This window comes from Myotis myotis, unplaced genomic scaffold (genome assembly GCF_014108235.1).
Source record: "Myotis myotis isolate mMyoMyo1 unplaced genomic scaffold, mMyoMyo1.p scaffold_m19_p_19, whole genome shotgun sequence".
Classification (NCBI taxonomy): domain Eukaryota; kingdom Metazoa; phylum Chordata; class Mammalia; order Chiroptera; family Vespertilionidae; genus Myotis; species Myotis myotis.
Window position 1 is genome coordinate 14,429,578 of NW_023416323.1, and position 17,998 is coordinate 14,447,575.

Below are 17,998 nucleotides of genomic sequence, written 5' to 3' on the forward strand. Positions count from 1 at the left end.
ATGGCCCTTGTGGGGACTGTTTGCTCCACGCGTGTCTCAGCTGCTGCCCAGTCTGGGGCCCAGGGCAGGTTGCTGCTCAGCGTCAATGAGTGAAAGGTGGTGGCAGGTGGTCCCCAGCTCTGCGCCCCCGCCCCTTCCTGCTCCAGCTCAACCTCGTCCTACCCAGTGCCAGCCTGTGCCCTCGTGATAAAGCCAGGCTGTGGTCCAGCAATCAGTCTCGCACAGGAGGCTGCCCACTGCCCACAGGCCTCTCGCCTTGTATCCTGGTCCCCACCCTTCCAAGGCTTTGCCCAATTGGCTTTATTGGTAAACAGTGGTCACCAGGAAAGAACTCCAGGCCCTGAGACCTTATGGGGGAAAGGGACCCTGCTCCTAGGGCCCTGATCACACAGGCAGTCCACAGGCTGGGTGCCCTGACCACCAAATGTGCCCCTGGCCACCGCCTTCCTTCCTGCACCTGTGAAGCCCAGGCTGTCCTCATGGCCACTTGATGTTCCCGGGCTGGTGGGGAGCCCTAGAGGCCTCCTGGGTTCCCCTCCTGCTCCCCAGTGAGTACAGCACCCATGGTGATCAGCGCTGCGCTCAGCATCCAGGGCATCTGGTCACACTGCCTCCAAACAGGCGGCCGGAGAGCTAGACAGAGACTGTGCTCTTTGGAGTCCCCTCTGTGCTGGGCAGAGGGTGGGAGGGGAGGCAGGGTGGGAGGTCAGAGGAGTGAAGCTTTCTCTGGCCACCCCAGGGGGGCAAGTCACCCTCCCTCTGCTGGCCGAGGGGCTACTCAGTGGGAAGGGTCCCTAGAGGACTATCAAGGGGAGGGGACCGAACACTGCAGCTGCTCCCTTCATCAGTCTCCTCGTGATCTGCCAGGCAGGCCAAGGCCATGCTGACTGCCATTAGTCAGAAGCCTGGACAGAACCATGAGGTGGGTGTCAGGCCCAGGACCCCCACACAGATGGGACCCTCAGGACTCTCAGTCCTAATGAGGGTGCTTGTCTGTCTGACCTGCTTTTTCCCGATGTTAAGTGGAGAGGTGGAGGGGAAAGAGGGTAGTGGGAGGTGTGGGCACAGGACACAGAGAGGGAGTGGGACATGGGGTGGGTGGAGCCATCCCCTGAGGAGCAGAGAGCACTGGGCCAGCAGAGCAAAGGCAGTGGTAGCTGCCCTTCCGGACAGGATTTGGGGATTATAGATTATAGCTCGTAGCCATTTGCATATCAGAATTTTAAACAGTCAGCCCCTCTAGCAAACAAGGTCATTTCAAAGATAAAACTCCTGAGCTCTCCCGCTTCCTGTTGCCTGGCCCCTTCCCTTTGAGCTGGGATGAAGGCTCAGCTCCCACCCCAACCTCCTCTCCTTTGGGACCTGACCCTTCCCACCTGGTCACTCCCCATTCCTCCTGCCCTCCTCAGGCCCCGGGGCCTCCTTGCTGGGCTTTGATGCTACCTCTGAGCCTCTGCATGGGCTGTGTCCTCGCCTGGCACCCTCCCCTCCCACGCTCTCAGCCCCCCTCCCCTGTCGGGCCCTTCAGGGTCACACACTCCCCAGGCTGCTCATTCCCCCCACACAGTTCAAGCTGGTGCTGCTTGAGCCCGTGAGGTGAACCTCTCTGGCACAGCTAGCATTCCTCCAGCATTCACTCGGCGCACCTCGGCCCTGGCCCTCACGCACCCCTGGGGGCTCGGAGGAGGAGGTGACATCCTAGAGACCGCGCTGCGACGTCACTGCAGAGCTGGGCCTCAAACCCAGCCTGGGCCCGGGCTCTGACCGACAGCAGATCAGTCTTGGGTGAGGGGTGGGCAATGGCATCTGTGGGGCCAAGACGAACCCCACCCACAGGGGAGGGAAAGGGGCTTCTCCCGGCTCCACGGGTGCACAGCTGGGCCGGCCCCAGGAGTGGGGTTCGGGTTGGGCCAGACCGTGGCTCCTCCCTGTAGAACTGCCTGTTCTCCCAGCCCCAGGCGGCCGGGGCGACATGGCAGCCCTCAGCCTGAAGCCGAGGCGAGGGGCTCACCGCACCAGGCAGGGCGCTCTCCTCACAGCTCCCGCAGGGGCCGGCGCGCTCCTCAGCTCTGTCGGACACATGAGGAAACGGAGGCCCAGAGGACAAGCGGCCTGCATGTGTGTGCATGCTCACAGCAGTGTGGACCCAGGCCAGGCAGGCTGACTGGGGCCTGTGCTCCTGCTCGCAGGACCGCTTGAGCGGCCCACTTGAAGCAGTAACACCTGGGAACCAAGCCACCAGCACCCGACAGTTCGGACCTTCAGAAAATGAAAACAAACACCCTGAACGGCTCCCCAGGCTGGCTTTGGCGCTCTGGACTCACCGGGTCTCAGCCCGTGGAGAAGGAAGCGAGGGTAATGGGGCCTGGAGACGACGGGGTGGGAGAGTAGGATGGTCACCAGCAGGCCCCGGGACCCGCACGCCAGTGCTTACAGAGCCCTTACTCATCCAGGACCTCACTGTATATGCAGCGTGTGTGGAGGGCCTCCTGGGAGGAGAGGCCTCCCTTCTCCCAGCGCCATGTGGGTGCCTCCTGGAGGTTCTTTTGGCCGTCTGCTTGGGCCCTGACCACTGGAGGCAGGGCAACTGCGCTGCACCCACTGTGCAGCTGCAGAGAGGGACACTGAGGCCCGGCCTCTCCCTTGGGCCGCTGCCACCTGGGTCCTGACCAGCAGATGGCAGCCAGAAAGGTGAGAGAGGGCAGCCAGAATGGGCTGCGGCATGTATGCTGAACTCTGGGTCCTGTGAGGTGACCAGCTCCCACCCTCATGCAGGCCAGATGGGAAACTGAGGCTCGGGCCCAGGCAGTGTATGGTGCACTGTGGTCCAAGCTGCCACCCCCATCCCAGAGAGGATAGATGGATGGTGCCCCCAAGCCTGCCTCATGAACTGCTGGTGAGGATGGGGGCTGTATTTTCCCTCACACATGGGGTTTGGAGATTACCTGCAGGCCAGGGATTAAAAAAAACAGGGAGAGAGAAAGAGAGGGAGAGAGAGATGCTCACACATGACAGGCAGAGGGGCTCAGAGGGACAGAGAACAAGAGAGAGGGCCTTAACCTTGCAAAGAGTGCCAGGACTTGCAGATGAAGGTGGCCAGGCACTGGCTGCACCATACCCTGCAAGCGGTCAGTGCTGGGCAGTGCCCTCGGGGACACCAACCCAGCTGGGCCCCGAAGAAGCCCTGCCGCCCCATTGCTGGCACGGGTGGCCCCTGTGAGATAAGAGCCCACTGGGCCTCTCTGGCTTCCCTGGGCGGGCGATAAGTGTGGCCTGCTTGGGGTCTGATAGGGGGCAGCCACCGCGGCGGTTGGCCAGCGGCCACTTATCAGCCCATCGCTGCCCATTTCATATCTGTGGGAGCTGATAGGGCCCCCAAGGATGCAGATAGTGTAGGAAGGTCCTGGGTGTACCCCGGCCCTGGCCGGGGCTCAGGTTCTGATCTCTAGGGGCTTATGCTTCTATGTGAAATGGATGATGACATTACCCTGCAGGGTGGACAGCACCGCCTGGGTGATCACTCAAGCTGGAGCTCACAAACCCATAGCTGACTCTGGAGCCAGGTGGTGGGTCCCAACCCAGCGCTGCCACTTCGCAGCTGGTGACCTTGGACAATCCCCTCTGCTCCGGCGAAGACTTCCCTGACCCTCCCATCAAGGTGAGGCCCTCACCATGTACCTTCTTCCCACTGGTCGGTCATGAACCTCACTTGTATTATTACGCCTGTGTGTGTGTGTGCACACTCACAGATTCTGGCACGTAACAGGTGTTCAATAAATGCTTGCTGCATCTCGCATGTGCCTGGCATGAGTACAGTCTCCCATCCTTCCAGTCACCAGGGAACCACGCCCTGCCTCCTCCTCCCCAGCTCCCACTAACAGCCCTCCATGGCAAGTGGTACCTGCGCCTGGAGATGCAGCCCTACCAAGTCCTCCCACACATCACCCCGTGTCCCTGAACCAAAGAACCATGGAGACAACCGACATTCTTCCTTCTCTTCACAAATTAGTGGAACTGGTGGTGGTGGTGGTGGTTGGGGGGGGGGGGGGGCGCGCGGGGGCAGAAAGAACATATTTGGTGGGACCTCCAAGGTTAGAATTTCAGCTGCAAATTGGAGGGCGTGTGATTGGTGGCCCAGAACACCCTCAAAGACATTCCTGGGGTCCCGGACCAGGCAGTTTGCAGCTACCTCCCATCTCCCGGGTATCCGCAGCCACCTTGGGGCAGGGGGGGGCGGGCTACCCTGCACAGGCCTGAGCACCTGTACAGCTCTAAATCCCAGCCCAGGTGGAAGGCACCCCCTGCCGCCCGGCTATTTCTGCCTCCTGGGATGTCTTTCCCTGACTTCATCGCCTGCTCCTCCTTCCCCTCCTAGGAACCCACTTTGGTCTGCCACACCAGGCCTGGGACTCAGCTCTGAGCATTGGCACAGCTCCGTGCTGACCTCCAGCGATACCACTGGCCCCACAGGCAGGCTGGACTTTGAACAGGCCTGGGCCCAGTGGGTTGCCACCAACCTCTCCAGCCAGCAGGCCAGGCCTGTCCCACGTGAGCCGCCAGAGCGCTCAGCTCCAGGACTCCCAGACGGCTGGGCCTGGGGCCATCCAAAGCTGCTGGACACGACCACAGGCGTGGTTACCTGGCCCGATCCAAGAGCTGCTGGCCTCCTCCTCCAGACTCGTCTCTGGCTCCTGCCCCTCCATCTCCTTGGAGCCTTCAGGGGATGTGGGGTGCGGTGTTGGCGGTGGGGGCGGGGGATTAGCTTCTGCAGAGAGGAAAACACCGTCAGGCCCCACCAAGCTCTGGGCACCAAGTTGCCTGACCTCTTGACCCACCCTTGGTGGCCAGGAAGGACACCAAGGCCCAGGTAAGCATGTGCCTAAGGTCACCCACCCCTAGACTTGTTCTAATTGGGGAGGATCAGGCATCTCAATTTTCCCCCTTAGCCTTTAAAACCCCTCATTCCCTTCATTAATTGTAGCAATAATAATTGCTATTCCAGCTGCTGTTAATAATTAGAGTGCAGGATGCCCTACTGGGCACGCCCAGGCCAGGGGCACACATGTGGGCTCCGCCTTCCCGGTCTCCTCCACGGGCAGCTGGGGGCCTCTCCAGCAGGCCCTGCACCCAATTCCAGCCCAAAGGGCATATTTGCCTTCCCTGCTGGCCTGATAACCACCTCAGCCCCCAATCGATGAGCTCCCATAAAAGCCCCCCCTTGGTGACGTCACGTGCCCAGCAGGTTATTAATACCCGAGATAAGGGCCATGATTAACATCAAATAAATCAATCACACAGTATAAAAGTCCTATTATTTTTGGCTATAAATCAACGTGGCTGGCATTTGAGCTCCAGCCACTGAGAGGGAGCCGGGCTGGGCCCGCCCGAGAGGCAGATATTGCTCCTGCCGCCTTATCTCGCCCATCACTGAGTTATCACCACGGCCTGTGCCAGGTGCAACCCCGGCTGTTTTTTCCAGCTCCTTCCCCACCCCGCCCCGTGCAGCCCCAGCTCCCAGATCAGATAAGGGGCCCAGCACCCTAGGAAAGCCACCGGGTCAAAGTCCATAAGTAACCAGCCACTTGCCCTTTGGCAGAGGCCTCCCCATTAGTGCACAGCAGCTAATAGTAATCTGATGGCGACAGGGGGCCCCTCACACACTCCCTCAGCCCCATCGGCCACCCCAAAGGGTTCATGCCCAGTTACAGATTCAGAAACTGAGGTTCAGGAAGGACAGGCTGGGGACCAGTGGGAGGGAAGGCTGGTGTTCCATCAGGCAATGTGAGATGATGATGATGGTGGCAGAGATAACAATAATGAACCAGAACTGGCACCAGAGGCCAGGCTCCTGATCCCTCCACATGGCCGCGCAGTTCCCAGTGAGCTGAGAATGATGGGAGCCCCAGCCCTGGGTTCAAGTCCCGCTGGCCCCGCCTCCTCTCACTGCATAGCCCTGGTGACTCCAATGGGCCTGCTACTGGGGAAAGGGATACAGGGACCAGCAGGTCTCAGAGGACCAGGCTTGCTGGGCTCCTGAGTTTGTGGTGACCCCGATGCTCTGAGACGGGAAATGCTGGGGGTGGGAGGGTCCACAGTGAGAAGGAACCTCCCAGCCAGAGACAAAGGTCTGTCTGGGATATCTGCCCGCCTCCTGCCCCTCCTCAGCTTCTTGCCACCCCCTCCTCCCCTGCAGAGCTCTCCTGCTGTCTACTCCACATCTCATTTCAATGTTGCCTTCCCCCCACCCCCCATCTCTCCTTCACTCCAGTCATGCCCACCCACTTACCACCCTCCCAAATGGGCCAGTCTGTGGCTGTTTCCTCCATCAGAAGATGGCCTGGGGGTACCTCAGCCTGGGTGTGCATTCGTGGTATGAAATGGCAATGGGAGTAAAATCACGCCCACGGCCATGGTGGAGGGCCCAGGGAGGCAGAGGAGAGGGAGCTGGGGCTCGGAGCAGATGGCCCAGGCAGAGCCCCGCCCCCTCGTCCTCCCACTACTAGCCTTCCAGTCTGTTTCTTCTAGAAAACAGGACGGGTGTTGACCTCCCCCAGCACCTCTGCTCAGTGAGGCTCCTCCTCCTAGGGGTCTCGGGGTTGTCTGGGGGTACAGCTATCCTGAGCCGGCCTCCTGGTGTCAGGTTAATTCACCCCTGGGTGGAGGGCTGCCTCTTCTTCCAAAACTTGTTCTCAGCTTGAGAAATGCGTCCCACCCTCCACTGGGAAACTGCCACCAGGAGGTCCCAAGAAGAGATTCCGGTGCCTGGGGTGGGGTGGAGAGCAGGTGGGGAGACCGGGGGAATCAATGTGAATCCAGACTTGGGGGTCAGATCCCTGATCAGGTGTGTAGGCTATGCAACCCTGGGCAACTCAGTAACCTCTCTGGGCCTCATTCCCTCATCTATGAAATAGGTTACCCCCAGTTCCCTCCATTCGTGGGATCAAGCCCTTGGCTGGGAGCCACCCTGGCTTCTCCTCACCCCATCAGGCACGGTTAGCCCACAGATACACCAAGTTCAATGATACTTCACAGAGGGACTGGCTCTCATGAAGTCACAGGCCAGAATGTGAAAAGGTGTGGGGTGGCTCAGAGTGCCAGACCCCAGCCTGCCATACCCATTGCCCGACTCACCTGGACTGGAAGGGCTCAGGGGCTTGGGCTCCTCCTTAGCCTCGGGCTCAGGTGCTGCAGCCTCCGGCTCTGGGAGGCCGATGTCTGCGGCCTGAGCCTCCTCTCCAGCCTCCATGTCTCCGAGGGAACCTGCAGACACAGCCCAAGGGAAATCGTGAGGCTCTGCTCCCTCATGGTTTGCCCTGGCCACTCCATGGAGTCAGAGGCCATGAGGGGGCAGCCATCAGTGTGACTTGATGTGTGAGCCTTACCCACATCAGCCCAACCCCTGCGCCTAGGGGTCACTGGCCTTCCTGTTACACCTCACCTGCCCTACAGCCTCTACTGGCCCCGTGAACTGCTCTTGACAGGACGATTGTCCCGGACTCCCCCATCTGCTCCAAACCATGGTAGCAACTATGGGGTGTCTTGTGGTTTGGGGAGCTCTTGGAGGCTGCCTGATTGCCGTGGCCCTTCCTCATCCCACAGGTACCCTCTTAAGGGATTTGCAGAGCCCCACTGTGTGCCCACAGCTCCTGTGGGTAAACATCTCCTGGGCCTGGCACAGCTGTTCCCTCTGACCCAGACCCCTCCTCTGGGAAGCAGCCCACACCCAGGTTCCAGGTCTGGGAGCTTCTTGAGGGTGGGCCCCAGCACCCAGCACACAGGTCTCCGAGAAGCCGATTCCAGGAATAAATAGCTGATGGGCACAGGTAAACACACGGGTGTCTACAGTCACCTTCTGGAGGCTAGAGTGCCACAGGCCTAGGGCCCCCTAATTCCAATCCCCACCCTTACAAGAGGCTCTTACAAGGGAGCCCCACAGAGCCCATATTACAGGTGAGAAGGCAGATGGGAGTCCAGGTGACCTGACCCCAGCCCAGCCCTGGGAGGGTGTCAAAGCCGGACCCGCTAGTGCCCCTGAGTGCAGGCCAGGTTGGCAACCTCTGCTCTGGGGCCAGACAGATGGTGCCGTACAGTGGGCAGAGAGAACAGTGGTGAACAGGCGCCCCTCCTCCTCCTGCTCATCAGATTGCCTAAGCCCCTTCTATCCCTGTCTCAGCCTGGGCCCCAGGACAGGTATCGCTGTGGGGCTGCGTCTGCCCCAAGTACAGCAGGTCCTTAAGTAACATGGATGAGATACTGTAGGAACCTAACTGCGGCTATATCACCTAGCCTTGGGCAAATTTGGTTCATTACACCTCCAGTAGCTTAGAGTCACAGAACCTCTAAATGACATTAAGTGAGGACTTACTGTACCTCCCCAAGCTCTTCCTCTGCAGCCACCTGTCCTGCCCCCCGCACCAGTCACCAGGGAGATGACACTCACCATCCAGGTGTGGTGTGGGGGAGGAGCCCGACTCCAGCCCCAGCCGTGGAATGGGGGGCAGGGAACCGGGCTTTTGGGCCCAGCCATTGAGCCTGAAGCATCCAGACCCTCTTGCTGCCGAGGCAAATGAGCAAGAAGAAAAGAGCAAGAAGCTGTGGCAGCATCTGCAAGTTCACATGTCGGAGGTTCCTGATGGAGAAGAATGGGGCTTGTTTTGACAGGAATGGAAAGCACTAGAAGGGGACCTGAGCGGGGAAGAATGGAGCGGCCACTTCTCAGGGGCCACCGAGCTCCCGTCCCCAGAGACAGGCAAGCGGCAGTAGAGGGAGACTTGCTTGGGATTCACACCTCAGTGGCTGGGGGTTCCTGACCTTTTGTATGTCATGACCCGTCTGGGAATCCAATGAAATCCAGTGCTTTCTCCCCAGAAAAACAGAGAGGGACTAAAATTTGTCCAGCTTTAGGGGCTTCTCACCGAATCACTGGTGTCCTCCTTGGTGCCCTTTCTCTCCAGCTTTGCCAGGGTTTTCCAGGGGGTGAAAGAAGGTGGGTGGTTAGCTGATGGAGGGAGGCGGGGCCTGCTGATGCTTCAGATGCCTGCCCATCCAGTCACACTGTGCAACCAGCCAGCGCCCCACACGGCCACAGGAACTGGCTCAAGGCAGCAGGACAGGGAGACCCATGAGGCTATGAGATAGAATGTGGTGGCCGAGTTCCCAGGCTTACTTTCAAATCCTAGCAATTTACACGGACAGGGAGGTGCAAAGCTGGTTTTCTCTTTGCATTTCAGGGCCCCTGTCTGACCACAGGTGGGCGATGGCCCGCTACAGTCGTGGAAACTTTGTTCCTGGGGGGCAGGTGCCTTTCCTCATGTCCATGGACATCTGAGGGCAGACACTTCTAGAAAGCAGAAGTGCCGGGACCTCTGGATTCTGCGGGGACTTCCAGGCCGGCAGGGGAGATAGTCAAACAATAGACAGGCCCCAAACCGCAACAACAGAAAATTATAAATGTGCTGTGAGAGAGGGAGTCAAATGAGAAAGACAGATGCTACCAGCAGATCTCAGGGGTTGATGTTGGTGCGAGGCTGACAGCTGAGGGCAAAGGAAGCGGCTTGTGCAAAGGCCCGGAATCCGGACAGGCCTCGATATGATATGGGAAGGAGGAATGGGGAGTCGAGGCTAAGAGGAGAGTAGGGCCGACCTCCTCTCAGCCTAGAGACGGGGTGGGGGGTGGGGGGCTGAGGGGAGGTAGATCCTAACCCTGAGGCACACAGAGGGTCCACACAGGCAGCACTGGCAAGGCCATTTCCCTGCTGTAGCCTTCTGGCCTTAGCTCTAGCCTCCCCAGGACACCTCAGAGCTATAATTACTCAGACCACACAGAACCAGCCTCAGGCTAAGCCTCTGTGCTCTCGTCAATGCGCCCACACAAGCAGGCTGTGTTGGGCTGGGCACACCCCAGACCGGTCGGACTTGTGCCCCTGGGACAGGTGGGAGGCCTGACCCGCAGTAACCTCCCTCGCACGCACCTTGGTAGGGAAGCACTGGATGCAGTGGAGGCCAGCCTCTATCCCTCTCCCATGGAGTCGGCCCTGAGTGGGCACTGTCCATCACCGTGGTCAGCACACAGTCCTGAGGTCAGCCCATTTGCTGGCCCTTTTCTAGAAGCCCTAGTGCCTTCTGTAGCTCATTCAGAGCTGGAGGGGTTGCCTCAGAGCTGTGGCTCCTCCTGTTGAATGGTCCATGGGATTTCAAGGTCTCAGTTGCCTGTTCTGGAGAATGGGTAAGAAGCTACCTGCTTTCAGAGAATGCAGGGACCAGAGCATTGGGGTGGGGCTGACACTCCCTTCCTCGTTCCTGTCAGGCCCCAGGATGTCCCCTACTCTTGGTGCCTCACCCAGGTGGGCCTCAGCCACCCAGGGAGGCCCTGAGCTCCTGTTGGGTCCATTTACAGGAGAACAAAGGCATCCGCTCTGCATCCGCTCTGCACAAAGGCGTGACAATGAGCGTGAAGAAAGAGGCAATTTATTCTAATGCTGCTAATTCAGTTCCAGCACAATTAACACAGCTCTGATAATGCAGGAGACAACTGCCAACCAGCAAATCGCTACAAGCCCACAACCAGGATGCAGCAGGCGAATCCCGCCCCACACTCGCCTGTGCGCACAGAGAGCGTGCCACATTGTCCCTGCTTAAGCCCATGACACCTGTTTCCACCTGGGGCGCGGGAGGAAGGTTTCTCAGCTGGCAAGGGTGATTGTTGAGATGCTATGCTTCCCTGGGTGTCCTGGGCTAGGACAGAGCCTGCCTGGCCCCTGTGGGACCCTCTGCCCAGAGACCCTAACAGCTGAGCCAGGCAGCAAGGTGTGACCTCAAACAAGGAACTCTAGCTTTCTGTGCTCAGTAATCACGCAGCTCCCACCTTACAGGATGAAATGTGGTGACACCTGTATTTGAACTTAGCTCAGGGCTGGCACACAGTACATATGCACCAGACATCAACTGTCATCATCATTAGCTACTACCACCTACCTCCCAGCAGGGCCTAGGAAATGGTGGTGGTGGGGGGGGGAGGAATGTGCTATGATTAAGCACTACCCTGTGCTCAGCATTTTGTAAATGTCCTTTGTACCCCTCCAACCCCCTTTAGCCAGGGGTATAGCGATGATGGGGACTGTGTATGGGGGAAGAAGGGACACTTCTACCATACAGGGAGCAGTGGTGGGAGAGGAGAGCGGGAGGGTGACAGGACCAGGTGGAGGGGGAGGCAGGGCCATTATGACAGTCATCATGGGTGAATGCACTTCCCAACACCTCCCAAGATGGAAACCTGAGCCACTCCCACTTTGCAGATGAGTAAATTGAGGTCCAGCAAGGTGAACTGACCTGCTCATGGGCCTGGGCAAGGAATCAGTGGTAGGGGGCAGGTGGGCAGGAGTCTTTTCCAATAAGCCACCCTTCCAGATACCAGCTCAGGCTAAGGCCCTTCTGAGTGCAGGTGTGGCCTCACGCCTCTCCTCCTGCAAATGACTTAGAGCGAGGACGAGGCTGACCCCATTGCCTGGCGGGGTCCAGAGGCCGATGCCCAAGGCCGAGCACCTGTCTGGGGGGTGCACGTGGGTGATGACAGTGGTCACCGCCAGCCAGGGCAGCCCTGGGCATGGCCCCCGCTGCCCGGAGACCCTCGGTTATCACGGTGAGCAGACGCCAGCCACTGCGATCAGTCTCCTGCTCATTAAGCTGATGCCGAAATGGAATGAAAACATAATAGCTATTTGATTGGGGGTGAGATATTTTGCATATTGGCTCAGCACTGATAGTGGAATTTCATCAACTCCCTTTTTTCATGCTTTAAAACTGAATTACAGAGACAGGCTCTGTGCAGTGGGATGATCCCAACTCCTTCCAATTCCCGGAGCAGCAATGATTAACGAACTCCTGGCTTTGATAGCAAGGCAACTGGGGGGTCCTTCTGAATAACTGCCTTGAAGAAAGCAAGAGCTGGTAGCCGAGGAGGGAATAAAATCCCTCCGGACTTCAGCCCCCAGGTCGACCTTCCAGGTGGCTGCTGATGGAGGTGGCTTGAAGCACTGGCTGGACACCCCCCCCCCCCACCTGCAGACTGCACCTTGTTGAATGGGGGCAACTCTGACCATCCCCCGACCAGGCCATTGGAAACGTGAAAGTACCAGGGCAAAGGCCCAGTGAGCCCCCACCTGCATTGGATCTTCCCTGATGCCTGCCCACTGCACGGGTCATTTATGCCTCCCTGGGAACGTCCTCTATAGTCCCAACTTACAGGGGAGGAAACAGGTACTGTCATCTGCCTTCCTGTGTCAGAGTGGGATTTTAAATGCAGGCTCACTGGCTTGGGGGACAGGTGGACACTGAAGGGTTATGGGCCCTGCTCCTCTCTCACCAATATCCTGGCCTGCTGGAGAAATTCAGAGCTGGGAGAGGGTCACCAGGCAGACCCTGGGATCTGATGGCTCATTTTTAATCCTTGTTCTTTCATTCACTCACTCATCAATTCACTAGCTCAGTTCTTCTCTCGCTTTTTCATCCACCCATCAATCCTTTCCTGAGTCTGCCAAGTGCCAGACCCCACAGGCATTGGAGACCCTGCAGCAACTAAGATGTACCCCCAAGAAAGAAACATGAAAAATGCAAGTGTGGCCTTTGCCACAAAGAAGAGGTGGAGGTGCCAGTCAGGGAAGGCTTCTTGGAGGAGGCAACAAATGAGTAGTGACCTAGAAGGGGACAAGGTTGCCTGCAAATGGGGCCAAGGAAAAGCATTCCAGGTAGAAGGAACAGCAGGACGTTGAGGCTGGTGACCTTGTGCCATGCCTCCCTGAGTCTGGTTTCCTCGCTGAAAGCCTGGAATGACAGTAACCTCCTGTCATGGGCTGGGGTCAGGGTTCAGGCAAGATGGTGCCAGTAGGTGCTGAGCACAGATTTGTGGTTATTATTACAACTGTTATTATTTCAGCTCTCCACGGAAGTGCCACTGGGCCCTCTAGAGGTGGGGATGGAGGTGACAGGGCTGGGGTGCTGAGGGGCTGGGGGCTGGGGAGGGCTGTGCAGGCAAAAGACTGGCAGAAGGCCTGGCCTCCTGTCTTGCTGGCTCTGGGCAGCCAGTGGGCAGGTGGGAGCTCAGTGCTGCCAGGAGGGAGACCCTGGCCTCTGGGTGGCACAGTGGCCAGATAAGGCCCTGATAACAGAGAGAAAATAGCAACAGATTCAGACTTTCCCACCACTGGGCCGCGGGCAGCTCAGGCCATGGCGGGACAGAGAGGCGGTGGGGACAGCCCTGCTCTCCCTGAGGGAGCCATACTCTAGGGAGCTCAGGGTGACAGGGACCCGGTCATTCTGGGGGCCCAGCAGACAGAGCTGGGTCTGCACCCTGACCTCTCATCAGGAGGCAGCGTGGCCTCTGGTGACGCTCCCCTCCCCTGGGTCCTGGCCAGCACGACTGGATGCTATTAAACCCCTTCCCAGGGCCAGCATGCCTCTCTCCGCTCGACGGGGACGCTCACCCACCTCCCCGGCTGTGGTGCAGGGAGAGCAGGGCTGTACAATGACTGGCACCCAGGGCCCCGCCCTCCAGGCGCTGGGACACAAGAGCACAGCCTTTGACAGTTTATGAAGCTCTGCAAGAACCCTCTTCAATATTGGCCTGTGGGGAAACTGGTTCCTCCCTACAGATGGGGAATCTGAGTCAGAGAGCCCTACACCAGCCCCTACCTGGCCTCATCGCGGGTCTTGGGCTATCTGCCCACACAGACTCTTCTTCCCCGACAGGAGGGCTTTAATCCAGCCAGTGTTCGACAGACAGGAAACCAAGGCACAGAGTGTGGGGCAGCTGGTTGCCCTGGCCACGCACCCGCCTGTCAGCTGCACCCTACCGCCTGCAGACTCCACTCACTGTCCACAGCCCGTATGACCAAGTGCCGCGTACTTATGCCCAGTTCTGACAAGCAGCTGAGTTGCTTTCCAGCCCAGGTGGATGGAGAGAAGCAGGTTAGAAGACGGGAGTGCTGGGTAGGGACAAGGCAGGGTCAGGACCAAGCCTGGAGAAGGAGGGAGCCCAGTATATGGGGCTTTGGGCAAGACATGGTATCCCCAGAGCCCCTAGTGTAGAGGCCCCAGACAGTCCAGGGGCTGATGAGGTCAGCTGTGCTATCCAGGGGGACAGGGGCATGCCCAGTAGGGCCTCTGATAAAAAAGGCTCACTTAATCAGAAGTTCTTCAACAGTTTCTTTAACATGAACAGAGGCAGGTTTCTGGACCATTGCCTCATTGGAGAGCGCAGCAGCAGAGGGGTACAGGCACCCACAGGAGGAGGCTGGAGCTCTGAGAGGGCCTCCTGGACACCCAGTCAGGCCCTGGCACTGACCAGCCCTCTCGGTGGGTTCTCTCATGCCCACTTCCCAGCTGGGAAGGAGGCTGAAGGCTGGCACCAATATCACATAGAGCCTGGTAATCTCAGTGGGTCCATCTCCTCCTGCCCACCCCATTTTCCTAAATATGGCCTGAACTGCCTGCTTCTCTCCTCGCCACTGCCAGTGTGGGATCTAGTCCATCAGCAGAGCAGGTGCCCCTTCTGGGCCCTAGCTCTTCCCTGCTCCACCCTCACCCCCAGAATGGCAACCAAACCCCTTCCGCTGCCCTGGCTCTCCAGCTACAGCGCCCCGGCCCATGCTGTCCCTCTGCCAGGACACTCTCTCGCCCCGTCTCTGCCAGGTTAAGGCCTTCTTACCACTCAATTAACTCTTCCTCCCACAGTCTGCGTGTCCCTGGAGCCGCACATTTATTTGCAAGTCATTTGTGTAATTTTCATGAGGGGGTGGTGGGGTGGGAGAGCTGGTCAGCTGATGATCCCTGCTGGCCCTGAAGTGCCCAGAGGGAGGATGAAGGGTGACCCACCTGCAACCACCTTCAAGGAAGGCACTGCCCCGGTTGCCCTAATGGGGTTGACAAGGACTGCACCAATGGCCATGAGGATAAGGATGCTGTTGGCGACACAGAGGGTCCCAGTGGAGTGCAGAGGGGTCTCTGGAGCCTCAATAGGTACAAACTAGGAGGGGCCCACAGGCCCCTGCTGTGGCCTGCCAGTGGCTCTCATCAACCCAGGATCAGTCCCAATGACAGCTAGGGTGACCACAAAGAGGATGTTGGCAAGATAATCTTGGCTTATTTGAGCAGGCAGCCTGTTCCTCTGAGAAGATCAAGCATCTGAACCTCTGCCTATTCTGGGGACCTGGGCCAGACGCTCTCCCCCACTGGTCCTGCCCCCCCACCCCTACCTGGACTGCACGAGTGGGCCTGGGGCAGAGGAGACACGGGGACTGAGCAGCTTGATTCTCTACTTCTCCACCAAGGGTCAGCCAGGTGCTGATTGGCACCCTGTGACAGAGCACTCAGACTCTTCTTCCAGAGGCACAGATCGGGGTCCCTGACCCTGCGCCTCCCATGTCTTGGTGTGCCCATCACAGACGCTGTGTATGCCTGCCAGGCTGTATGCCTCATAGCTCAGCAGGCACCCAGGCCAAGCCTGGAGGTGCTGGTGACTGCGGCTGTCCCAGTAAGCCACGCTGGAGGAGGGTGGCTGTCACAACCAGCACACCCTGGGCCATCTGAGGGCAATGAGATGCCCTCAGCATCAATGACAAACTTGCAGTGCCTGGGGCGTGCCAAGCAGGGGCCCCACGTTCTCTCGGAACACAGAACCATGCTCTCATGGACAAGAGCCACTGGGACCTACTCCAGCTGCTAACAAATTAGGAAGATCTTATGGAGATATAATTCACAGACAATAAAGTGTTACTCAGCGTTTCACAGTGTGTTTATTAAAGTTGGGAAGGACAGGCATATGTGCCCAAATAAAACCCAGGGCCCCCTGTGGCTCAGTTTCATGCAGAGACACTAGCACCTTTCCTTGTCACCTCTCCCACTCCCAGCCACCAGAGCCTCTCACTTGGCCCTAAACCCAGCCAGGTCCATGCCTTTGCCCTCCCTTCCCGCACTTGAATGTTCTTTGTCCCAGCTTCTCTCTCCCTTCTCCCAGGTCCCTTCTCCCCACACCCTCTCGATCACAGTCCTGGCAGCCAGACTGGCTACCTACCTCACTGGAAGGGTGTGGAGGAGGCCTAGATGCCAAGGACAAAATAAACCTTCCTCTCAGCAGAAGGTGGGTGGATGACAGGTAAAGGCCAGCAACCATACTCATGTGGATGTCTTGTCTCTGTGTCCCCATTATGCCTGGGGGCTGCTGTAACCAAGGACGGCCCCAGCCCCCCAAATGAGACCTACTGTCGACCTGTGTAGCTTCTGGGACAGGAGGACCTCCTCCCAGGCCTCAGGGCCCCCTTGCCCTGTGGCCACCCTCTCCTCCTCAGGCCTCAACCTCCTGGCCAACTGTGGTCAGCTTCCCAGCTCCTTCTTCCCAGGGCTATCAGCACAGATGCTAAGGTCACGCTCTTGTGGGTGGTTGTCTATACCCGTGTCCCCCAGTGTACTCACCTGGAACCCTCCACACCTTGACCTGCCCTCCTCTGCTCAGCAGCCCCCATGGCTTCCCATCTCTTTCAGTGCCAGAGCCGAACCTCAGCCCATGCCAGTATCCCACCTCTGCAACAGCACCGGGCACATAGTAGGCCCTTAATGAATACTGGTGACTGTGATGGGTGTGGGGGAGGGAAACAGACTGCTCACAGATGGCCTGGCTCAGAGCCGGGTGTGGCTGGGAGCCTGCCGGGCTCCCACAGGAGAAGTCTGGGGTAGAGGAGTGAGGGGACTTGGGGAATGTTGTTTGGCCCCAGAGGGGAGCCTTGGGGTCTAAGCCCATGTGTGGATGGGTGATGAGGGGCTGTGCCCGGATCTTGGGGTATGCCACCTCCCCCTCCAACTCTCTGTTCCCGGAGGCCAGGGCTCAGGCTCTACCAGCTACCCGCTGTGTGGCCAGGGCCAGCATGCCTCTCTCCGCTCGACGGGGATGCTCACCCACCTCCCCGGCTGTGGTGCAGGGAGAGCAGGGCTGTACAATGACTGGCACCCAGGGCCCCGCCCTCCAGGCGCTGGGACACAAGTGCACAGCCTTTGACAGTTTATGAAGCTCTGCAAGAACCCTCTTCAATACTGGCCTGTGGGGAAACTGGTTCCTCCCTACAGATGGGGAATCTGAGTCAGAGAGCCCTACACCAGCCCCCACCTGGCCTCATCGCGGGTCTTGGGCTATCTGCCCACACAGATATTCAGGGCAAGGCAAGAACCGCGCTGGGCCAGGTTCGGGGCATATGGTTCTGAGCTTAGGGAGCCGGCCAGGCCTTTATGTACACACCTGGCAAACGGGTACTGACATGGACCTTGTAGTGCTGTTATAAGGAGTGGATGGGAAGGGGCTTTGCAGGAGGTGATTTCCCAGATGTGGGTTATTCCTAAGAGTATATAACTCCTTCTACCAGGGTCCTGAGAGCCTGCCACTTGCTAGGTCAACCTGAGCAAACAGGTTCAGACGGTGTGCGCGTGTGTGCGTGCGTGCGTGTGTGTGTGTGTGTGTGTGTGTGCGCGCGCGCACTAGGGTGGGGGTGGACACACTGTGGCATCTCAGATACCATGAACAGCTAAGACAGTATAGGATGGAAAATAGCAGGTGGGTGTGGAGTAAGAGATTCTCATAGGAGGAGGCGATATTAAAGTTGCGACCGTGAGTAGGGAAGACCACTCCAGACAGGGCACTGTCAATGCAAAGCTCCGGAAGCGGAAAGAGTTGGTGGGTTCTGGCTCTGCCGCTGAGGACGGTGGAGGTGGAGAAGCAGTGGGCCCAGAGCACTAGGCAGCTGGCTGGGGGTTTATTCTCAGCACCTGAGAAGCTAAGCAAAGATTTCAGGCTCTGGACTGAAGGGAGGCCAGCTGCTGTGGATGGCCACCACCTTCAGCCAGCCACCCAGGTAGCTGGGTGCCACCCCCTTGGCCTCGATCAGGACCCTATCTTGCCCCCAGCCTGCCCCCTCTCTAGGGCCAGGGCCATCAGGCAGGTTCACCACCCCCCCTCGCC

General features: G+C 58.7%; 1 protein-coding gene across 7 annotated transcripts in view; it reads right to left on the reverse strand.

Moving 5' to 3' along the window:
* ZFPM1 (zinc finger protein, FOG family member 1) overlaps positions 1-17,998 on the reverse strand; it is a 72,462-nt gene that overhangs the window by 35,567 nt on the left and 18,897 nt on the right. For 4 of the 7 annotated variants that reach the window (XM_036346805.1, XM_036346804.1, XM_036346808.1 and 1 more), the window contains exons 2-3: positions 7,132-7,260; positions 4,640-4,765 (exon numbers count right to left, since the gene is read on the reverse strand). The exons of 1 other annotated variant lie outside the window; for it this stretch is intronic. In XM_036346805.1, the coding sequence (XP_036202698.1) occupies positions 4,640-4,765; positions 7,132-7,260 (255 nt within the window). Of the gene's footprint in view, positions 1-4,639; positions 4,766-7,131; positions 7,261-8,440; positions 8,630-17,998 lie in introns of all 7 variants that reach the window. 2 more of the 7 variants (XM_036346806.1, XM_036346809.1) reach the window with 2 other exon arrangements.